The sequence below is a fragment of the Tauraco erythrolophus genome, unplaced genomic scaffold (genome assembly GCF_009769465.1).
Source record: "Tauraco erythrolophus isolate bTauEry1 unplaced genomic scaffold, bTauEry1.pri scaffold_47_arrow_ctg1, whole genome shotgun sequence".
Classification (NCBI taxonomy): domain Eukaryota; kingdom Metazoa; phylum Chordata; class Aves; order Musophagiformes; family Musophagidae; genus Tauraco; species Tauraco erythrolophus.
The window spans coordinates 126,787-149,957 of NW_028238616.1; the positions used below are offsets into that span (position 1 = coordinate 126,787).

Here is a 23,171-nt window from a genome sequence, read left to right on the forward strand (position 1 = left end):
ATCCAGCCTGGCCTGGAACACTGCCAGGGACGGGGCAGCCACAGCTTCTCTGGGCAACCTGTGCCAGTGCCTCACCACCCTCAGAGGGAAGAATTTCTTCTTTAGATCCAATCGAAATCTCCCCTCTTCCAGTTTAAAGCCATTGCCCCATGTCCTATCACTACACGCCCTTATAAAAAGCCCCTCTCCAGCTTTCCTGTAGCCCCTTTAGGCACTGGGAGGAGCTGGAAGGGCTCCCCGGCGCCTTCTCCTCTCCAGGCTGAACAGCCCAACTCTCCCAGCCTGTCTCCAGAGCAGAGGTGCTCCAGCACCGGAGCAGACTCTGGCGAGGTGAGCGAGCGGTGCGCTGAAGCAGCCGTTTTTCGAGGTGTCACATCATGGATGCAGCTAAAAATCACACGCTGCGGAGTTTTCTGGGAGGTGGGCAGGCCTCGGCACGGCGGTCCGAGGGATCTGGCTCGGCGGTTGAGCAACCGAGGGAAAGGGGTGGCAGAGAGGAGGTGCCGCAGCGGGGCGAGGGTTTGGGCAGTATCTCAGCATACACTTTTTTTCTGGTGAGCAGAAAGGGCAGAGCCCCAGTGTTCTTGCTGTAGCGAGGAGGCCACAAAACGTGGCTTGGACCCTCCAAATTATGAGCTTGATCCTAAAAGTGACACTTTGGAGCCTAAAAATGAGTCTTCGGGCAGTAAAACTGCGCCTTTGGACTCCAGAAAGGAGTTTTTTTCCAACTAAAACTGAGCCTTTGCACCATAAAGTGGATGCTTTGGAGCATAAAACGAGGCTTTGGGAGTTAGAAGCTAAGGCTCTGAGAAATCAAACGTGGCTTTGAACACCAGAAATGGAGCTTTGGACCCTAAACCGAGGCTTTGTGTGCTAAAAATGAGGGTTTGGACCTTCAGATTTTGGCCCTTCAAAATGAGGTTCTGGTTCCTCAAAATGAGTCTTTAAAATGTTAAAAGGTTCAAAAAAAACCTTTGGAATTTATAAACGAAGTTTGTGCTCTAATAATGAGGCTTTGGGACCGAAAAATGAGGCTTTGGGCACTACAGGAACAGTTTGGACCATAAAAGTGAGTGTTTGGACACTCAAGATGTGGCTTGGACCCTAACGACGACCAGCTGGATCCCAAAAGTGCCACTTTGGAGCCTGAAAATGAGGCTTTGAAGCCAAATCGAAGACTCTGGAAAGGAAAAATGGGGCTTTGGGACATGAACCAAGGTTTTTGAGCCCTAAAAGTGAGGGGTTAGGCACTAAAAATGAAAGCGTGGGCTCTAAGAAAGGCCGTGGGTCACAGAAGACAGCTTTGGACCCTAAACATGGAGATTTCAGCCCAAAAGATGGGCACCGCAATGGAAGGGCGAGATGCTGCGAACGACGCTCCACACCCTGCGAAGGAGGGTGACCTGCTGGTCCCTCTGCCCTGGCCCTGGGCGCCGTGTGCAGGGCAGACTCTGGGCTCAGGGACAGGGACACTTGCCCTGGCTCACCTGTGCCAACCCAGGGCACGCAGGAGGTTGCCACCTCTGAACACGGGGCCGGCTGAAGGCTCAGCCTACGACTCCTCCTCCTCCCCTCTGGGGTCTTGGGGGCAGCCGGGGCTTTGTTGCAAGGACACCCAAGTCAGCACGTGCTGTGCTGCCATGGGCTGCTGGAAAGGGAGGGCACCAGGCAGCTCTGCAGGCAACCCTGATGGCACTGGGGGCTGCCATTGCCCCCGTGTCCTCTGGCCCCCAAAGGGCTTCCACAGGCGGCCGACAAACACGGCTCCTTCTGGGGGAAAGCCTGGCCAAGGGGTGGACATGTCCAACAAGACCGCGGCCGGGCTGTGCCGAGGGATGAGCTGTCCCGCAGGCAGCAGGAGAGGGCAGGAACGATGCTGCCAGCTCTGCGTGCTCAGGGCACCCCCCGCATGAACAACACCATGGCACTGGGGGTTACTGGGGGTTGGCTGATGCAAATTTAGTGAGAGCTTCACCTCTCCCTGGCTTTCCAGGGCCAGCAGCAGCACAGCAGCCTGCTCCATGCCGATGCTGGCCGCGTCCTTTCAGAAGTCATAATCTGCACGGTCTGGGTTGCCAGTGAACGGACCGAGGGCTCGTCATCTTCCTCCAAGGGCCTGAGGGCTGCACCAGAAAGAGACAGAGCAGAGATGAAACGCCCCGTGCCCACACGGCCACCCAGACGTCCCCTGCAGAGCACGCCAGCCCCAGTCGCATCCGTCCCCAGCCCTGGAGATGCTCCCCTGTCCCTGCAGCATCTCCCTGCACGGCAACACCCCTCCCAGCTCCGTTCCCAGCCCCACCAGCACGGCCCCACTCACCGTCGCGGATGGCACTCAGCTTCTCCGTGCTGGGGTCCTTCAGGTGCCGTGCAGCAAGTCCTGGGCACAGAGCTCCCGTCAGACCCCCCGCTCCCCCCCAGCAGCACAGCCCCCAGCCCGGCCGGCACGGCTGCACGCCCTCCTCCCCCTCGGCAGGGAGGAAGGAGAGGGCCCGAGGCAGGAAGGGACCGGGCAAGGCTGCCGGGGGCACACTCGTGCGGGCAGGGGCGGAGGGGGAGGCACAGAGCCCCCATCTGCCCAGGCCCTGCACGGGGCAGCCGGGGCTCCGGCAGCCGCAGGGCTGCTCCTCGCTGCCGGCGCAGCGGCCGGAGCAGGGCCGGGCTGCCCAAAGAGGCATCCCAGGGGCTGGGCTCACCCATGAACCTGACGGCCTCCTCTCGCACGGCGACCTGAGCGTCCTCCAAGAACGGCTCGGTCTGATGCAGGTATTCTTCCGCCCTGCCGCCGCCCTGCGTGAGCTGGAGAGGGCACAATGGCGCGGGGCTGGCACAGACCCTTCCCAGTCGGCCAGACCAGACCCTCCTCCCAGCGCCCCCCGGGCCCTGGGGATCGTCCTCACCAAACACTCTCCAATCATCTGGGACTGCCCCATCTCGATCAGGTACTGGAGCTGTTTCTTGCCCAGGAGTTCCGCAGCGGCTAGGAGGGCATCCCTGGCGACCTGCAGAGCAGCAGAGATCGGGACGTGTCACCACAGCCCTAGCAAGGAGACCTGGTGTCCCCTTCCTCCGGGCAAGGCTCCGAGCAGCTCCCAGCCCGTTACGGCACGAGGCGGTGGAGGACCGAGCCGGAGCTCGATCCAATGCCCAGGGCAGAGACACGGGGCAGCCACCCCCTTGGGCGTCTCCCACTGGTGGCCAGAGATCCTCGAGAGCTGCGGAGCTGCTGCCAGGGCCAGGAGCAGACCGAAGGGCGAAGGAGATGCAGGCCCACGGCTGTAGTGCCAGAGACACCGGGGCAGGACGGCACCAGCAGCACCTCCCATGGGCTTCCCCCAGCAGAACGCTCGGCTCCCCGGCCAGGGCTGCCCCAGCGCCTCCATGGCCAGGCTTTGCGTGGGCAGAGCTGTGATCCCGGGATGCAGAGCCAGGCTGCCACCGACTGCATGTCCTTCCCAGCGCTCCCAGTGCCCCAGGCTGGGCAACCAGCTGGCTCTCCACCCCTGCAGGCACTGCCCCTCTCTGCAGAGGCCAAGGTCACTGGCCCTACGCCAGGGCACCTCAGCCAGCGGGGTTCTGCTCCCGCGCCCATCCTGCCCTTCGGGAGCTGGGACGTACCCTGGCCCAAGCATCCGGGAGTCTCTTGGGCACAGCCCTGGGGCACAGGGGTCGGGGCTCAAAGCCCTGGCCTGCAGCACCTGCAGGGACAGCTGGGAAGCCTGTCGAGACCCGCACGTTTGGTGGCCACGGGCTGCAGCCGAGCCCTGCAGGAGCAGGGAGGGCAGGTGCTGGAAATGCCCGTGCCGGCGTCTCTGCCCCTGCTCGCACCAGCGCTGCAGGGACCTTCCTCTGGGTGTGCTGGAGGAGGGCTGCGCGGGGGGAGCGGGGATGGGAGCCCCAGCTCCCCGCCCAGCTCTGCAGCAGGAGGCACGGGGGGCGGAGGAAGGCGGTGGTGGGCTGGTGCAGGGAAGGAGGGGAGCTCTGCCCTCTCCGCAGTGACTCGGGCAGCGGGACTCCGACGGGGGCATATTCCTCCACTCCGACTGCCATCAGTCGCCCCCGATGCCCAGACCACCCCTGCGGTGTCAGCACGCCCTTCCCCGCGCCACTGCTCGGGTCTGAAACCCGTACCTCGGCCACGCTCCCGGTCTGGTCGTGCATGCGGAACGAGAGCGGGAGCAAGCCCTGCTGCACGTTCTTCCTCAGCTGCCTCTTGCGTCTCCACGTCACCCTCCGCGTCGCGTCTCCGAAGAGGCGGATGGAGAGCTCCCGCACCTGGCTGGACTTCTGGGAGGGAGGAGAACAGGGGGACGTCAGCGACGGCCGCTCCCTGCCCGCGCCGAGCCAGGGTGTCAGCGTGGCTGCCGGGGGGTGAAGATGCTCCGGAGTCGGGTCCGGAACACGGGAGCTGAGGAGCAGATCTGCAGCAGAGGAACAGCCCCGCGCCCGGGAAAGGCCACGCACGAGGTTTCCATCGGGTGGTGCCTCTGCCTCCGAGCGCTCCCGTAGCCACCCAGCACTGGCCACCAGCCACGCCAGCGCAGAGCTCCCCAGGGACGGGCTGAGCAGACCAGGCTGGCCCTCGGCAGCGCCTCCGGGGCACACGGCGCCAGCTCAGCCTCAGCCCCCCACCACGGCGCGGCAGCGCGGCTGGGGGAGTGCTGGGCGCTCGGAGAGCAGCCCCTGGCCCGCCGGTGCTGTGCCCAGGGGCTGGGCTGGGCCCCAGCACAGGGCTCGGGTCACCCGAAGCATCGAGCGGTCAGGGAGATGCCATGCTGGGCTGCGGAGCCCGGGGGAGCGGAGAGGGGAGTGGGGAGGGGAACAGCGCTGCCCACGTGCTGACCGCAGGGCTGGGCTGGCGGGCAGCTCTCCTGGCAGCACGCCCAGCGCCAGCGCCCGCGCTCCGGCAGCAGCCTTACTTCGGTGAAGAGCGGCAGGAGCTTCTCCACCAGCCGCCGATCGATGCAGCTGGCCACCTCCCTCGTCGTGTGATCCAGCATGTTCCTGACGATGAGCAGGGCCTTCATCTGGATGTCTTCACTGGGACACCGCAGGGTCTCCAAGATGTCTTCCAGCATGACGCTCATTTTTCTTGCCTGCATGAAACACACCGTTTCCATTCGGCAAAGCAGCCAACGCTTTGTGCTGAGGCACTGGCACAGGGTGCCCAGAGAAGCTGTGGTTGCCCCATCCCTGGCAGTGTTCCAGGCCAGGCTGGATGAGGCTTTGGGCAACCTGGTGTAGTGGGGGGTGTCCCTGCCCATGGCAGGGGGGTTGGAACTGGATGGTCCTTGAGGTCCCTTCCAACCCAAACCATTCCATGATTCTATGAACGGCCACCCTGAGAGCAGAAACGCTCTGGTCACTGAGCTCCAGCCTCCCGTCCGGCTTCCCGGCAGCGGGCACGGGAACGGCTGCAGCAGCCTCCGAGCCAGCGGTGCCCACGGGGGCGCTGACGGGGATGCAGGGAGAGCGAGGTGAGGGAGGGGAGGGGGGAGGAGCAAAGACTCCCTGTCCCTCGCTCATCCACCCGTTTTTCCAACCAGCCCCAAGCGCAGATGGCTCGGTAACCTTCCATGCCTGGAGAGCTCCCCAGGAAACCATTCCATGGCAGGGAAGGTGTTTGGAGCCGTCCCCCCACCTCCTCACTCCCAGCCAAGGCCCAGCCGCCGTGTGAGCCACTGCCCCAGCCCCAGGCTGCCAACGTGGTGCCACTTGACTGCCCCACTCACCATCTCGGGGCTCTGCGACAGCGTGAGGAGGATGCGGAGCAACAGCGAGAGCATCGGCAGGTTTTCAGAGCTCAGATGTGTCGGGATATTGTTCATGCCAGCAAAATCCCTTGCTGGAACAGCGCTGGTGGCCGCCAGCTGGAACAAGGACGGCAGTGAGAGACTGGCAGAGCCAGCAGGGCTCCCCACCCCGTGCGGCTTCTGGTTGCCACCAGCAGCTTAGGGCAAGGGCACCGGGGCAGACAGCCCGTCCTAGGGGCAGCTCTGCCGGTGCAGGGCCACCCGGCCCCCGCCGTGCCCTGTGCCTCGCCGCACACCGCACAGCGCCCGCGCTGGCTCCTCCTGCCCTCTGACCATCGCCAGCCTCTTGTTCTCACGCCTCCGAGGAGCGCCTGGGCAGCGTTTGGGGGCAGATGGGAGGGCAGAGGGCTGTGCCATTCTCCTGGAGAGGCACGCGCAGCCTTGCAGGGACGCCAGGCTGGGGTGGGCACTCACAACCAGCCGGAGGATGTAGGGGTTCTTCATGACGGCACCGAACAGCTGGCGCAACCGCTGGTCACCGAGGTCCCTGTGCAGCTCCCTCAAGACCTTCTCCAAAGGCTGGGGCAGGGAGAACAACACCTCCAACATGGCCAGGACAGCGCTGCAAGCCAGAGTGCTCCGTCAGCAGGGCTGACATGCCCACCCGCCGTGCCTGGGGTGCCCAGGGGCCCTGCCCACGCAGGCAGCAGAGGGCTGAGGTGGTGTTCCCCGGGGGGCAGGGGGGAGCGTTGGGGGGGGCTCTGGGCTGGCTTGGCCAGCTTTGGCTGCTGCAGCCTGGCCGACCCAGCGGAGCTGGAGAGCGTGGTGGGATGGAGGGTCCGGCTCCTTGGGGAGATCCTGCAGTTGTCCATGGGTCTGGCAGCCCGAGTCTCTGGGCCCCTCTTCCCACACGGAACAAGTCCCCAGGGCTGTCAGGGCTGGTACCTGTCAGGTGGTGGAGCGACCGTCAACAGGCCCGTGACCAGTTCCCTGGGGCATCGGTCGCACAGGAGCAGGAGGAGCGAGACCATGCTCTGCCGGGCCGGCGCCACGTGGACGTGCTCCAGGTTTCTGTGGATGCCCCTTGTGATCTCTGGCACCTGGAGGGGAGACAGGTAGGACGGTGCCGCCACTGGAGCACAGCCATGTCCCCAGCTGCTGCCACTGGAACTGCTGCCCTTCCCCTCCCTCTCTGCTGGCGTAGGAGAGCTCCAGCTCGGGAGGGAGAGGAGGGAAGAACAAGCCCTGAGAGGGCTCCTGGGTAGGGCAATCCAGCCACGGGCCGCTTACGTCCGCCAGCCAGGAGTCCGGGTCATTCACGGCCTCCTTCAGCACGCCGATGGCCCCCTCTTTGTCAGCAACGCTGGCGTCTGTCATGGCGTCCATGGCTGCGAGGATGGCCTCTGTCTTCTCAGGAGACTCGAGGCATTTTCCAAATGCCTGTGGCCGGAGGGAAGGAAGGGAGGGAAGACGTGTCACACCGAACGCCCTGGTGGGGCTGCCTAGCCGAGCCGTGCGAGCAGCTCTGGCGAGAGATGCCCGGCAGTGCCGGCAGCAGTGCCCGCAGGAACGCTGGGAGCAGGGGCTGCAGTCGCTGCGTGGCAGAGGATGAGATCGGAGGGCCCTCGGGTGAGGGAGGAGGGTTGGGGTCACGGGCACCGCGTGCCCGGGGCGGCAGGAGCCCTCTTGCCGGGGACACTGCGGCCGTGCCGGCCCCGCTGGCTCTGGGTGCCTTTGCTCGCACCGTTCCCCCGCCGGTGCCGCGGACAAGAGCCCCAGCGAGGGGGGAGCTCCTCACCTTGGCCATGTTGCTGGCACCGAGCGAAGACGGACAAGAGGTGCTGGCAGCTTCCTGGTCCTCCTGGTGCTCTGGATCACCCTCTGGCTGTTCCCTGGCTGAACGGGAGAAACACAGAACCTTTGCCAAAAAGAACCTTGGCCCGGGAGCAGCGGAGGAGGGAGGAGACGGCCCCAGGCAGGGGAGCAGGTGGTGGGCAGCGGTGTAAAGCAAAGGGTGGCGGGCGATGGGAGCGAGCTGCCAGCGTTCCTCGGGAACAGGAATAGAGAAATACAGGTCCGGAGAAAAATGCAAAGGGATGGAGCTTCCTGCTCCATCCTGGAGGGACCCGCCGGCACGACGGCCAGCCGGACCTGCTCCGCAGTGGCAGGAGGGCCGGGGCCCACCACAGCTCCTCTTACGTCTTTGCTGCAGGAGGAATCTCCACAGGTGGTCAAGAGCATCCCAAGCCGCACGGCTGGTCTCGTTGCAAGAGCTGAGGACGAAGAGACGTCCCAGCAGCCGCCCCAGGAAGGGGGGCACACCGATGTGTCCGTCGCGGGCAGGGCTGATCTCCTCCCCTTCCAAGGGGCGCCAGGCCTGGGCGAGGGAGGCAGAACGTCAGAAGGGCTGAGGGGCAGCAGCTTGGGCCACAGCCGTGAGGCCAAGAGCCTGCCTGTGCCAGCTGCCCGGTGAGGCGGAGCTTTGCAGCGCCTTGCCAGCCCCGGCTCCCAACGCAGCTGGAGCCGGGCAGCATCCCTGCGCCCCTGCCCTGCTCCTGGGGCAGTCCTGCGCTGCGCAGGACCAGGGGCAGAGCTGGCTCCTGGCAGAGAGGAGCACGGGGAAAGGAGGGACCAAGCCCCCCGCTTCAGGGCAGAGCCCTGCCCAGTGCCCCAACCCGTGCCCCAACTCGCCTGCGGGCACCGCGGAGCTGCAGGCTGCCGCGGAGCGCAGGCAAGGGGAGCCGGCCTGGCTGGAGGGCGCCCGGCTCCTTACCTCCAGCAAGGGAAAGCTGGCCACCAAGGAACTCAGCATGGCGATCCTCCCCACGGCCCTCTCCTGCGCCGCCACGTCCTGGCACTCGGCAACGGTCAGCAGCATCTGGGAGGAGAGAAGCTGCTGGTGTGCCCCGGGAGCCAACAGCCGTGCCAGCAGAAGCAGCACTGCTCAGCTCCCGCCTGGCAGGACCCCCGCCTGGCAGGACCCCCGCCTGGCCTCCGTGGGGGTCTGCAACGGGGCATGGGGATACGGCCCCCTGGGAAGCTGGGAGAACAGGTGGCACTGGGTTCCAGAAGGGCACGGCGGGCAGCCCTGGGCTCCCCCAGGGGAGGCGGGACCCCTCCCTGCAGCGTGGTCCATGCAGGGCACTGGGGGGGAACCGTCCGCTCAAGAGTGGACACTCTGCTGCCCAAGGTGGAGAAGAGCCCCTGCGCGCCCCACGCTTTGCCCGTGCCAGACCTGCAGGACGTTCTGCAGCTTCTCGCTGAGGCTGGCAGCAGGAGAGCCGAATATCCATGTCTGCAGCATGATGTCCATGGCATGCAGGGTCTGCAAGAAGGACGGGGGGCGGTGGCTTTTGGCAGTGCCTCTTGCCCCCAGGAGACGGGTCTGAACGCGCCGTGCCAGGGCAGGCGCCCACGCTGCTGCGCAGTGCCCGGGAGAGGCCTCCGGCCAGACGAGCTGCTGTGGGCAGCGCGACCCACGGTACCAGGTGGGAAGGGGCTGAAGAACGAGGGTGGGAAAGCACAGCCTGCAGCTCGCCCAGCGCTGACCTCATGGTAGAGGGACATGTCCAGGCCCTGCATCTCGTCCTTGCCAGGGAGCCGGAGGACGCTGCTGCAGCAGGCATCTACGAGCTCCTTCTTCTTGCCAGAGGGCACCGCCTGCACTGAGCTGCAGAGAGAGGGGCCCGTTGGACACTGGCACCAGGAGCGGTGCCCCAGGGCGCCGCTGGGGAATGGTCCCAGGGAAGCAGCCCCGATGCCTCCCGCCCTCCGGACCAGCCCCGAGCAGGGCAGAGCCGAGGCGCTGGCACCGTCTGACTCTGCCCAGACGGTGGGTGCCCGTGGCCTGGCCCGGGGCCACTGGCTGTGGAGAGGTGCCAGCCAAAGCTGGTGCTGGGCACGTACCTCAAGGCGGCGATGGCAAGCATGGCTCGCTGCCGCACGGCCGAGCGCAGGTGGTCCCTGGGCTCCTCTTCCAGCAGCACCTGCAGAGCACAGCCGGGATGGGGCCTGTCAGCCGCTGGTGCCAGCAGACCTGGCACTGCTTGGCAGGGCTGGCGGAGCCCCTCTGCCCCCACCCCGGTGCCAGCCCCCAGAACGCCCCCCTCTGCCCCCTGCTCCGGGGTACCCACTGACGGAGCTTCCCAGCGGCACTCGAGTCCCCACGGGGGCAGCTCGGTGTCCGCACACGCTGCCACCGCCCCCTCCCCACTCCCTGCCGGTGCCCGGAGGCCTTTGCCCCCTTCCCCAAATCTGCCGAGGCTCCCCTCACCCTGATGTTCTCTGCCAGCTGGTCTCCTTGGCAGAAGGCATCCAGGCGCTGCGACAAGCCTTTGTGCCTGGTGGCTCTGCACAGCACGCGGATGCTCTTGAGGAAACGGATCTTCTGGGCCTCGTCCTGGCAGTCGGGGCACGGGGAGACAAAGGGGGAGCGTGAGGGGGGGGCACGGGCAGCAGGAGCAGAGCACTGGGGGGGCAGCGCCTTGGGGCAGAGCTGGGGGGAGCGCCCTGCCCAGCCAGCAGCCCCCGGGCAGCCTGGCAGCAGAGCCGGGGGGCCGCCAGGAGACGCGGGCACAGCTGCCGGCGGAATCACCACCATTACCTTTTCCGTGCTCTGGAGAAAAGTCTGGATGCAGCGCACGGCTTCCTCTGCGTGGGCACCCTGGCGGCTGGCATCTAGTCAAGGAGGAGAGCAGGGAGGGCTGCGGAGAGGGCCCCCGGGCAGGAGAGAGCAGCACCAGGAGCTCTGCCCTCTGTCCCGCCCTGCGCCCGCTCCCCTCGCAGCGTCTCCCCGCAGGTGCCCGGGCTTGAGGGTGCCCAGCAAAAGGGCCGTGACGCCGGAGCGTGATGTGGTGGGGAAAGCCCCGAGTTCTCCGGGCTGAGGAACTCGCGCGCGGGCCGGCCAGGTCCCCGTCCCGCGGCATCGCTGCCTCCTGGCAGCCCAGCTGCCCCTCGCTGCCCAGCCCCTGGTGCAGGAGCCGGTGCCCTCTGCTCCCTCCCACCCTGGGGGAGGCTGTGCCAGGGCCGGCTCCCAGCCTGGAGCTGGCCCAGCGTGTCACTGTGCCCCACACCCACTGGCCCCCCTGCTGCTGGCACGCCGGGGAAACGGGATCCTGGCATGGAGCAGCACGCGCCCACCGGCCCTGGCCCTCCTCCCGGCCCGAGGCCGCTCACTCACCGGCTGGCAGCGGCTGGACCACGCTCGCTGCTTTGGGCTTCTGTGGCAAGCGGCGCTGCTGGGGAGCCCTCACCTTCTGCCAGGCCAGCCTGGGCCGGGGGCGGCATCTCTCTGCCATCCTGCGGGATCGGGGAAAGGGCTGGGGGTGCCTCGGGGAAACGCCTCGGTGCCACGGGGCTGCCGGGGGCGGCAGGGAAAGGCGCGGGCTGCGCTCGGGAGCTCCTGTGCCAGTCCTTCCCCTCGCCGTCCCGCCGGGCACTGAGGGCCGTGGGCAGCAGCCGCCCCGGGCACACGCGGAGCTGGGGGGTGTCACCAGGTGAGGTCACAAAGGGCCCCACCGTGACCCGCCGCCCCCGCAGAGAGGAGCAGGGCAGCCCTGGGGGGGGCACCTGGGGTGTTCAGGGGGGGCCTCCTTGGTGCCCTCTGCTGTGTCCCGGAGCCCGTGTCCCCTGGCAGTGGGCTTCCAGAGATCCCGAGGGGTCTCTAGGGCAGGCAGCAGAGAGGACTTTCGGGGTGTCTGCTGGCTCCGTGCTCCCAGAAGCTCTCGCTCAGCTCGGCCTTCACCCGGCTCGAGGTTCAACCGCCCACGGAGCGCGGTGGGCAACGGCTGGAGCGGGCAGACCACGCACGGAGAAATCCCGTTGGCGTGGGGTTAGAGGCAGAAATGAGGGGGAGAACTACCAGACAAGAGACCTGGAGCATCAGGAAAAAGGGGGAAAGAGGGAAGAGAAGGTGCAGCGAAGAATGAGGCTGGGGCTCGTGGGGGTCCCAGTCCAGCAGCCGGTAGCTGCCCAGTGCAGGACAATAAACCAGTTGGCCCGACTCTGCCGCCTCTGTCTGACCGTTGGCAGCGTGTGAGCCCCTGAAACACCAGCAGGGAAATGGGGCTGGGGGGCTGCTGCCGCCGTGAGCCTTCAGGGGGGTGCGGACCCCCCGGCAGCACCCTCAGCCCACCCCTGCGTGCAGGCAGGGACCAGGCACTGCCACATCTGCGGGCCCCCCATCCTGCCCGGGGCCCAGGGCACTCAGGGAGTCATGGAAAGCCGTGATGCAGACCCCTGCGCCCAGGGCATGGCTGGGCTGGCACCCAGCCCCACAGCACCCTGGCACAGGGAGGGGCTGGGAGGGGTCCTGAATGCCGGGGGGGGGGTGGATCAAGGAGATGGGATGGGGTGGAGTGAGCCCCTCTGGCCATGGGGGTGGTGAGGGGCTGGGCAGGGCGGCCAGTCCTGGGATGGGGGTCCTGGGCACGGTGAGGGTGGGGATGTGCTGGGCTGGGGTGGCCAGAAGCCCCCCTGGCTCTGGGACAGGGGATCCCCAGCACTGTGGGGCTGGGACAGGGTGACTGGGACCCCCTCGGGCTGGGGGACAAGGGGGGGCTGGGATCCCTCTGACAGTGACACCGGGCAGGGAAGGGCCGGCACGAGCTCAGCAGTAGCGTGGGGCAGGGCAGGATCTTGGAGGGGGGGAACGCTCCCGTCCCACGGAGTCCCGTCCCAGCCCCACGGAGCCCCAGCCCAGCCCCCACTCACTGCCGCTCTCGCTGTAGCGGGCCCGCAGGGTGAGCAGCCTCTCACGGAAAATGTGCTGATTGCTCCTTCCTATCCCAGTCTGAGTGTCCCAGTACGGCTGATCCAGGCTGGCCGCCATCCAGCCCGACCCGGGCACCGCCCTCCCCGTCTCGCTGTCGTAGCGCGAGATGAGGTTCCCGTCCACGTACCCCACTGCCGTGAACTGGGGCACCCCCGGGCTGGGGTTCGACACCGTGGCCTCGAAGTAGCGCAGGTAACGCTCGGTGGTGGGACACAGCGGGTGGTGAGAGATGGTGGAGAGAGGTGGCCTCAGGACGGCAACTGACACACGACATTCTTTCACAGTTAATGCTGTTTTGTAGGCCAGAAGGGACGTGAGATGAGGTCCCGTATGTGGGTTTGTTCTTTACACCAAGAAATCTTACAGAGCAGCAGAGGGATTGTGGAGATGTTCCACAGGACCCCGTGGCATTGGCATTAGAAAAGGAAAGGGGAAAGGAAAAATTGAAAATATGATTCGAAGTTGATGGCTGCTCCCTGACAGAGACGGGGAGACGCGCGGAATAAGATCACGCAAAAAGGGGGGTCGAACGCCTGAGGCAGATTTACTGACGATGGGAATTATGACTCGGGGAGGGGGGCCGGGGGGAATTTAAAAGCCTCTCCAGCAGATCCCCTGGTTCCAGTACAGCTGAGGAATGAAAATATTGATACTGGGGAAACCCACTCAGTAGTGACTGGTTGTAAGGGACCTTCAGGTAAATTCTCTGTCCCAGTTGTTGGGGTCATGAGAAAGCCTGAGGTAAAACTTTTTTTTTTATGACCAATGGAATGCAAAATTGGGAATAAGGTTTTCTATATGCCTGAACGTCCAATACCTCTCGTGGGTCGAGCTTGGTTAAACAAATTGGGAGCACAAATAACTTTTTCTAATAATTTGATTCAACTTCATATCCCACAAAATAATGCTTGGAATGCCCAGCTGTGTCTGTTACAGGAAAAGAAGCTGAGAATCTCGAGGTGCCCGAAGAAATTCTGAATGCTGTTATTCCTACAATTCCCGGGAAGGCAAAGGCTGCAGGGCCTGTGAAAGTGGGACTGAAACCTGGTGCCAGAGCGGTAAGAAAGGCTCTGTGAAATGAAAGATGAACTCCTGTGAGAACATCACTCCGAATACAGTGCTCCAACACCGCCAGCGAAGAAGCCCCGACCTCAGGAGTACCGGCTGGTGCAGGATTTCAGAGCCGATAATCAAACTGTACTTGATGTGCACCCTGCGGAACCAAACCCGTACACGGCATTGGCTGCGGTCTCTGAACGTGACACCAGTTTTGCTGTGTTAAGAGCTAAAGGACACCTTCTTTTGCCTACCTGTGGGGACAGAAAGCCAACAGGTGTTTGCTTTGGAACGGGAAAGCCCATCCACCCGGCGGAAAACGCAGCTTTGTTGGACGGTGCTGTCGCAAGGATTCCAGAACAGACCTACCATGCTCGGTCATGCAGTGGCTGACGAACTGGAACACTGGCAAGGGAAGAATTCTGCTGTGAATCTTTTACAACGTGTGGATGACATACTTCCAGGAACAGATAGAGAACCACAGTGTAAAGAAGCAACTACCAGTTTACCAGTTCTCTGGGACTGGCAGGGTAGCGGGTGTCTAAGAAAAAGGCCCAGGTGATACAAAAGACTGTTTCCCAAGGAGAAAAGCTGGGAACTGAATGAAAGGAGGCGATATGTCGTACTTCCGCCCCGCCGAGTCGGAGCGAGAATTAAGGAGATTTTTGGGAATGGCAGGATGGTGCAGACTGTGGCTACCAATTTTGGACTGGTGGCCAAATGTTTGTATGAGGCCATAAAAGGGCCAGAAGCCCTGGAGTGGACACCAGAGCGCCGGAAAGGTTCCGATGATGACAAAGGACTTTAATAAAAGCTCCTGCCTTAAGACTGCCCAATTTGACCAAACTTTTTAAGCTCAAAAATAAACTGTGGGACAGAAGATCACCGTATTCACTCCACATGCAGCGCCGCAATAAGAAGGACATCACTGACCATCCCTAAGCAGAACGGTTCAATATCACTGTGTTAGTTGAACAGGATGATGTGACATTAAAAACATCTTCTACTTTCAATCCAGCAGCCTCGTTACCCGCCAGATTTGAGAGATGTTCCCCTGAAGGATACCGACGGCAGCAGGACCCTTTCGGGGGGAGAAGAAAAAGCTGGATATGCAGCAGTGACTCTGGGAGAAGAGGTGGAGGCACACCCTCTTCCGATAACTACTCCTGCACGGAAAGCAGAACTCCTGCTCTCCCAAGAGCTCTGGAAAACGGGCCCATATCTACGCTGATGTGTGCCTTTGGAGTGACACATGCTCACGGAGCCGTACGGAAGGAACAAGGACTGAACTGTACAACACGGAGTGGAAATTGTGAAACTACTCACAGCAGGTTCTTTACCCAAGGAAGCGGCTGTAACAGACCGACGCGATTAAAGGAAACCAAAGAGCCAATGAAGCAACAAAAGAGTATCCTTCAGTAAAATAGTTGGTGCTCTGATTCCAGAGGGAAAAACAGAACCCAAAGTTCCCAGATACAACAAAAAGAAAATGAATAAGCCAAACTTTTGAATTGTGGTAAGAAAAATGAATGGTGGGTCACACCCAACAGACAATGCGCAGCTCCAGCTCCAGCTGTAAGGGAATTGTGGCACCGAACTCACAGACATGCACACGGCAGCAGATGTGGCAGCTTTGGCTCTGAGACATGGAATTGGACCCGGAATGCAGCAGCACGCAGAGGGAATCATTAGACAATGTGAAATTTGTTGTAAAAATAACCCAACAATACAAAAACCCTCCACCTGGAGAGGTAAAATGGGGATATCTCCCAGGGAATACTGGCAGATTGATTCTTCTGGATTCCCTGGAAGAAATGGATATAAGTACATTTTGGAAATAGTGATACCTTTTCAGGACGGCCCGGAGCTTTCCCATGTCAAACCAACAAAACTAGAGAAGTAATAAAATGATGTGAAGAGAAATAATTCCTAGATTTGGGATTCCAGAGGGAATATCATCAGAGAGGGGTCCTCATTTTGTGGTGAAAGTAGTAAATTTTATGTGGGAGGCCCTATCAAATTGTAACTGGAATTGGGGAGACACATGTTATTGGGGGAAAATCATTAAAAGATTATGTCATCTCTTTGGGAAAAGTTCTCTCCTCTCTACACAGACCCACCACACTGACGGCACCCGTCACCTTGGACGTCCAGGTCCATAGTTTTCAGCCCCGGGACTGGATCTACATTCGAACCTGGAATGATGAACCTTTGAAGGAAAAGTGGAAGGGACCATATCAAGTCCTGCTCACAACACAAACAGCAGTGAAAGTCCCCGGGATCAGTCTCCGGGATCAAAATCTGGATCCACCACAGCAGGATAAAGCCAGCTGCAGACCCAGAACGGGAAGCCAAACAAGTAGGACCAGCACATCTAAACTTTACTGGAAAATCTCAGTAATGACATTAATAATCTGTTTGAGCCGATTAGGAGTACCAGGCACAGAGGAGGGTGAAGATCCAAGGATTTGGAAACATGCGCAGTCTTACTGGTGTAACAGCCCGCATACCCGTCCTCCAAGCAGCTGGCCAGCCCTTGCCATGGGGAATAATTCCTGTAAATCTGTCAGTTCTAGAGGAATACGATCACATTTCCAAGGCTTTCATTGCAGCTAATGGATCTTATTACCTTGACAAGGACGCCAACTGCAAACAAGGAGGCAACGACGAGCTCCAGAATCCAATGCCTTGGAGGCCAGGTGATAACGGAATTGTGTTTGGGACAGGGACACATGATCAATGCCCAGAAGGACCTAAACCCTTAGACCAGGACTTTCTAAAATTTGCCCCGACAGCTCCAGAAGGACAGGCAGAGGGGCTGCTGGAATTGTGTGTCACTCGGAATCACACTAAAGAGATATCCACGGCCCCAGAGGGGGTAATGTTGGGAAAGAAGCCTAAAGCATGGACTAGGTCCTTGGAAGGTCCCTGGAAATACACGGGACACTGAAGTTGGCGTGTAACCTGAGGAATGAGCTCTGTACTTCACATTAGTGACTGGAAGTGCAACAGTCTCCTGGCTAAAAGTCCAACAGCCTTTCCAAATCGTACCGGTTGGGTCAGGCAAAGGTTGCAGAGATGTTGTACCCTCTCCAGGACACACTGTGTGGGCAACGTCAGACAGGTTTGGACCACACGATTAAAACTAAGCCCAGTTACCAGACAAGTGACACTGGGGCTGTTAACCCTTTGCCCAGTGCGGAAGAAAAGTCCAATTGAAACAAAATATTGGGGAAGAGTAAAAAGAGATATTGGTCAGGGTGCAGACACATGGGCAGGTCCAACAGCACCTGTAGAGTTTGGATGGGGAACTCAGAGTTTTCTGATGCCACGTTTGATAGCATGAGAAACCAGAATGCTCACAGAAAATCCAACCTGGCAAGTAGAAACCCTGACAGAGGCCCCTGAGAAAGGGTTCCAACTAACAAGGAACTACAAGAAAATACAAAGATGACAGTGCAGAATAGATTGGGTTTAGATTTGCTGTTTATTATTGTGTGCCCGCCTCAAGCTGGATCATGACCATCGCTGCGTGCACATCCCAATCGCGACGGGTGGTTTAAAAGCACAGCTCCAAAGGATGGAACGAGCAGCAGAGGACAGTAAAGCTATTAAGGACTCAGCTGAAAGCAACTGGCTGAACAAAATCTTACAAAGTGTAGGGGGATGGTCATTAAAGGGTGGAAGGAATAATGCTGCTGCTCCTCGTAATTATGACCATTGCAATCAGCGTTGGTGTGTGAGAAGAGTAATTGAAAAGAACGTGTGGAAATAATAAGATACATTATTAATATCAATAAAATTTACTTTTGTTAGTGTAGAAGCATGAATAATACTTTTGTCAAGTTGTGAAACAGGAATAACAGTTGCTCAGCTTATTACAGATGGATAACGGTAAGTTGTGTGAAAATGTTGTACAAAAGCCACAAAAGGTGAGACTCATCTAAAACTGATATTAGGTAAGTCTCAAAGGGGGGAATTGTTACCCAGCAATGAAGGGGTTAAAACTTGGGTGTAAGAATTTCCCGCGGTTTGCACACACCTAAGGAACAGAACAGGACGAGCGTCCCTGAAGGGCCGGCAGGGACCGAAGGGAGACTCTTTATCCCGAGCTGTCTGCCCTGGCAGGGAGCGTCCCAGCGAGCGGGTAAACTTGGTTCTCGTGTGCTCCGAGCTGGGAACACGCGCAGCAGTGACGTGGGGAAAAGGGAATTCCGGCAGCGGGAGATGGTGCCCACCGACTCACGGACCCCCTGCCCCAAACACAGCCCAGACCCAAAAGAAAGGGGCGGAGGAGAGAACTGAGCGTGGGAAGGGATTTCCATGTAAAGAGAGAGAAAATGCACCGATTGTTTCAGAGAACAACACAGACTGTCTGAACACGTCACGAACACGCGTGATGGCGGCGTGTCACTGAGGTTGTCCCGGGCCGGGGGTGCCGCCAGGAGGAGACGCCCCCCGTGCACCCGGCGCCACAATAAAGCAATGCCGCTTTCCAACACTGCAAACTGTGTCAGGGAGCGTCTGTCCCGACTGTCGGTGACAAGAGGATTCCACTCCACAGGGACCAGGGGACGCAGCTCCGTGGGGCGGAGAAGGAGGCAGCCCCAGGCTCCCCCCACGGGGATGCCCAGTTTGCTGCCAGGACCGCACTGGATGGAGCGCGTACCGCCTGCCTGGAGGGGGAAAAAGCCACTGGCAGCTGGGACAGCGCTGTCCCGGAGCCAGCACAGCCCTCACACTCCCGCCACCCCCACCATAAGCTGCCCCGGGAAGGCGGGAAGGACCCCCCCGGGATACAGGAGAGCTGCCGGACAGATGGAGATGGGGAGGGGGCTGCTACAGACCACCCACGAGGGCTGAGCAGAGGACGAGGCCTTTCCCAAAGGGCTGGAGGAAGCCTCACGCTTGCCAGCCCCAGTCCGTGTGGGGGGACACTGTCCCCTCCCGGCAGCCCGCAGGGGTGGCCCTGCACTCACCCACCTCTCTGCTGCACGTCCGTTTGTCTGTACGCCCTCAGGCACCGCCGGGCAGGGGGGTGCCCCTCAGTCCTGGGGACCCAGGGGCTCCTCCACGTTCTCATCGCTGTCGCAGAACCTCCTCTCCGCCCCTTGTCCCACGGGAAACGGGGCTGTGGAATCCCTGTGCTTGCCATAAGCAGGGGCTCGTGCCCAGGGCATCCCGACTGCCAGCAAAGCCTTTTCTAAGCCAGGCTCGGATCCCGTTTGATCTCAGCAGCCATCACGCTGGGAGGTCGTGGAGAGCAGGATGGCGACGCAGGAGACGGGAACGTTGAATTCTGTCGGCTGGCCGCGGCCACGCTGCCCTTCGGCAGATCAGGTGCGGCCTCGCGGTGACGAAGGGCTCGGGAAGGCGACACCGGCACAGTCCTGCCCTGTCCCCGCTCCCTGTGACGCTGCAGCCGGTCCCCAGCGCTCCGCCAGCACCTGGGGAGAGAAACGAGGCCGCCGTGAGCTCCGGGACCAGCCTGGGACCCCCGGCAGACCCAGCACCCTCCCCACCGCCACGGAATCACGGAGTCATCCAACTGGAAAAGACCCTTAAGATCATCGAGTCCGACCATTAACCCAGCGCTGCCCAGTCCACCACTGAGCCTTGTCCCTAAGCGCCACGTCCACACGCCGTCTAAATCCCTCCGGGGACGGCGACTCCAGCGCTTCCCCGGGCAGCCTCTGCCAGCGCTTGACGACCCTTTCGGCGAAGGAATTTTCCCTCATATCCCACCTAAGCCTCCCCGGCGCGACTGGAGGGCGATTCTTTTTGTGCTGTCGCTGGTTGCTGCGGAGAAGGGACCGACCCCCACCTGGCTCCAGCCTCCTTCCCGGCGGCTGCAGAGAGGGACGTGGTCTCCCCTCAGCCTCCTGCTGTCCAGGCGGGGCATCCTCGCTTCCCTCAGCCGCTCCTCCCACGACTCGCGCTCCAGCCCCTTGCCGGCTCCGTTCCGTTCTCCGGACGCGCTCCAGCACCGCACCGACCTTCCCGCAGCCACGGCCCGAACCCCCGCCGGGAGCATCCCTCTTCCCAGCGCCGCACGCACGCGGGAAGGGAGCGCGGCAGCCGCACCGGGAGACAGCACCTTCCCCCGGCCCGTCCGGCGGCGAGCGGCCGAGCGCGCGCGGCCCCGACCGCCCCGGGCAGCGCTGAGGAGGGACCCAATCAGCGCGCAGACCTCAGGAGTGGCGGCGGAGAGAGCCAATGGCGGCGGAGCCCTGTGCCAAGCCCCGCCTCGAGCGCCGCCGCCCGACCGGCCCCGGGCAGCGCTGAGGAGGGACCCAGTCAGCGCGCAGACCTCAGGAGTGGCGGCGGAGAGAGCCAATGGCGGCGGCGTCCTGTGCCAAGCCCCGCCTCGAGCGCCGCCGGCCGCCGCCGCCCGACCGGCCCCGGGCAGCGCTGAGGAGGGACCCAGTCAGCGCGCAGACCTCAGGAGTGGCGGCGGAGAGAGCCAATGGCGGCGGCGTCCTGTGCCAAGCCCCGCCTCGAGCGCCGCCGCCCGACCGGCCCCGGGCAGCGCTGAGGAGGGACCCAATCAGCGCGCAGACCTCAGGAGTGGCGGCGGAGAGAGCCAATGGCGGCGGAGAGAGCCAATGGCGGCGGCGCCCTGTGCCAAGCCCCGCCTCGAGCGCCGCCGGCCGCCGCAGCCCGACCGGCCCCGGGCAGCGCTGAGGAGGGACCCAATCAGCGCGCAGACCTCAGGAGTGGCGACGGAGAGAGCCAAGGGCGGTGGCGCCCTGTGACAAACCCCGCCTCGAGCGCCGCCGGCCGCCGCAGCCCGACCGGCCCCGGGCAGCGCTGAGGAGGGACCCAATCAGCGCGCAGACCTCAGGAGTGGCGGCGGAGAGAGCCAATGGCGGCGGCGTCCTGTGCCAAGCCCCGCCTCGAGCGCCGCCGGCCGCCGCCGCCCGACCGGCCCCGGGCAGCGCTGAGGAGGGACCCAATCAGCGCGCAGACCTCAGGAGTGGCGGCGGAGAGAGCCAATGGCGGCGGCGCCCTGTGACAAACCCCGCCTCGAGCGCCGCCGGCCGCCGCAGCCCGACCGGCCCCGGGCAGCGCTGAGGAGGGACCCAATCAGCGCGCAGACCTCAGGAGTGGCGGCGGACAGAGCCAATGGCGGCGGCGTCCTGTGCCAAGCCCCGCCTCGAGCGCCGCCGGCCGACCGGCCCCGGGCAGCGCTGAGGAGGGACCCAATCAGCGCGCAGACCTCAGGAGTGGCGGCGGAGAGAGCCAATGGCGGCGGAGCCCTGTGCCAAGCCCCGCCCCGAGCGCCGCCGGCCGCCGCAGCCCGACCGGCCCCGGGCAGCGCTGAGGAGGGACCCAATCAGCGCGCAGACCTCAGGAGTGGCGGCGGAGAGAGCCAATGGCAGCGGCGCCCTGTGCCAAGCCCCGCCTCGAGCGCCGCCGGCCGCTGCCGCCCGACCGGCCCGGGGCAGCGCTGAGGAGGGACCCAATCAGCGCGCAGACCTCAGGAGTGGCGGCGGAGAGAGCCAATGGCGGCGGCGTCCTGTGCCAAGCCCCGCCTCGAGCGCCGCCGCCCGACCGGCCCCGGGCAGCGCTGAGGAGGGACCCAATCAGCGCGCAGACCTCAGGAGTGGCGGCGGAGAGAGCCAATGGCGGCGGAGCCCTGTGCCAAGCCCCGCCTCGAGCGCCGCCGGCCGCCGCAGCCCGACCGGCCCCGGGCAGCGCTGAGGAGGGACCCAATCAGCGCGCAGACCTCAGGAGTGGCGGCGGAGAGAGCCAATGGCGGCGGCGTCCTGTGCCAAGCCCCGCCTCGAGCGCCGCCGCCCGACCGGCCCCGGGCAGCGCTGAGGAGGGACCCAATCAGCGCGCAGACCTCAGGAGTGGCGGCGGAGAGAGCCAATGGCGGCGGAGCCCTGTGCCAAGCCCCGCCTCGAGCGCCGCCGGCCGCCGCAGCCCGACCGGCCCCGGGCAGCGCTGAGGAGGGACCCAATCAGCGCGCAGACCTCAGGAGTGGCGGCGGAGAGAGCCAATGGCGGCGGCGTCCTGTGCCAAGCCCCGCCTCGAGCGCCGCCGCCCGACCGGCCCCGGGCAGCGCTGAGGAGGGACCCAATCAGCGCGCAGACCTCAGGAGTGGCGGCGGAGAGAGCCAATGGCGGCGGAGCCCTGTGCCAAGCCCCGCCTCGAGCGCCGCCGGCCGCCGCAGCCCGACCGGCCCCGGGCAGCGCTGAGGAGGGACCCAATCAGCGCGCAGACCTCAGGAGTGGCGGCGGAGAGAGCCCATGGCGGCGGCGTCCTGTGCCAAGCCCCGCCTCGAGCGCCGCCGCCCGACCGGCCCCGGGCAGCGCTGAGGAGGGACCCAATCAGCGCGCAGACCTCAGGAGTGGCGGCGGAGAGAGCCAATGGCGGCGGAGCCCTGTGCCAAGCCCCGCCTCGAGCGCCGCCGGCCGCCGCAGCCCGACCGGCCCCGGGCAGCGCTGAGGAGGGACCCAATCAGCGCGCAGACCTCAGGAGTGGCGGCGGAGAGAGCCAATGGCGGCGGCGTCCTGTGCCAAGCCCCGCCTCGAGCGCCGCCGCCCGACCGGCCCCGGGCAGCGCTGAGGAGGGACCCAATCAGCGCGCAGACCTCAGGAGTGGCGGCGGAGAGAGCCAATTGCTGGAAGGGCTCCCCGGCGCCTTCTCCTCTCCAGGCTGAACAGCCCCAACTCTCTCAGCCTGTCTCCAGAGCAGAGGTGCTCCAGCCCTCGGATTGTCTTCGTGGCCTCCTCCGGTCCCACTCCAACAGCTCTGTGTCCTTCTTGTGCTGGGGACCCCAGAGCTGAACGCAGCATTCCAGGTGGGGTCTCACAGAGCAGAGCAGAGGGGCGGAATCCCCCCCCTCGCCCTGCTGCCCACGCTGCTCTGGGTGCAGCCCAGGGCACGGTTGGCTCTCTGAGCTGCCAGCGCACGGTGCCGGCTCATGGTGAGCTTCTCACCCACCAGCACTCCCAAGTCCTCCTCAGGGCTGCTCTCCATCCATTCTCCGCCCAGCCTGTCCTTGTGCTTGGGATGGCCCCGACCCACGTGCAGGACCTTGCACTTGGCCTTGTTCAACTCCATGAGGTTCTCACAGGCCCACCTCTCCAGCCTGTCAAGGTCCCTCTGGATGGCATCCCTTCCCTCCAGCGTGTCCACCACACCACCCAGCTTGGTGTCATCTGCAAACTTGCTGAGGGTGCACTGATCCCACTGTCCATGTCGCCAACAAAGATGTTAAATAGCACTGGTCCCAGTACTGACCCCTGAGGAACACCACTCATCACTGGCCTCCACTTGGACATTGAACCCAACACTTTGAGTGTGACCATCCAGACAGCTGCTTTTTCAGGAGTTGCTGGACATTCTCAATTTTGGAGCCGGGCTTTGCGCGAGTGAGAAAGTGAAGGGAGTGTTGGGTGAGCAGGGAAAGGGCAGAGCCCCAGTGTTCTTGTTGTAGCGAGGAGGCCACAAAACGTGGCTTGGACCCTCCAAATTATGAGCTTGATCCTAAAAGTGCCACTTTGGAGCCTAAAAATGAGTCTTCGGCAGTAAAACTGCGCCTTTGGACTCCAGAAAGGAGATTTTTTCCAACTAAAACT

General features: G+C 63.2%; 2 protein-coding genes across 2 annotated transcripts in view; both read right to left on the reverse strand.

Annotated features, from left to right (window-relative positions):
* The window catches only part of LOC147525956 (class I histocompatibility antigen, F10 alpha chain-like), a 40,367-nt gene extending 27,655 nt beyond the window's left edge, over positions 1 to 12,712 (reverse strand). Inside the window, exon 1 of the mRNA XM_086630722.1 lies at positions 12,465 to 12,712. Coding sequence (XP_086486848.1) covers positions 12,465 to 12,582 — 118 coding nt within the window. The 5' untranslated portion in view covers positions 12,583 to 12,712. The remainder of the gene's footprint in view (positions 1 to 12,464) is intronic.
* LOC147525957 (maestro heat-like repeat family member 5) lies at positions 1,837 to 5,786 on the reverse strand. Its single transcript, XM_086630723.1, has 7 exons — positions 5,733 to 5,786; positions 4,920 to 5,096; positions 4,132 to 4,287; positions 2,901 to 3,002; positions 2,697 to 2,799; positions 2,321 to 2,380; positions 1,837 to 2,123 (listed from the first exon to the last, which is right to left on the reverse strand). Exons 1-7 carry the CDS (start codon positions 5,784 to 5,786, stop codon positions 1,972 to 1,974), a joined length of 804 nt encoding a protein of 267 aa, XP_086486849.1. The 3' UTR covers positions 1,837 to 1,971.
* Positions 12,713 to 23,171: the final 10,459 nt, after the last annotated feature.

Bases quoted from the DNA above. Each gene is read 5' to 3' on its own strand.
- LOC147525957 (XM_086630723.1), bottom strand. From the start codon at position 5,786: ATGCTCTCGCTGTTGCTCCGCATCCTCCTCACGCTGTCGCAGAGCCCC. The intron at 4,288-4,919 runs GTAAGGCTGCTG...CCTCCCTCCCAG, and splicing joins TCCTGCCGCTCTTCACCGAA to AAGTCCAGCCAGGTGCGGGA. The intron at 2,381-2,696 runs GTGAGCCCAGCC...CTCTGTGCCCAG, and splicing joins GGAGGCCGTCAGGTTCATGG to GACTTGCTGCACGGCACCTG.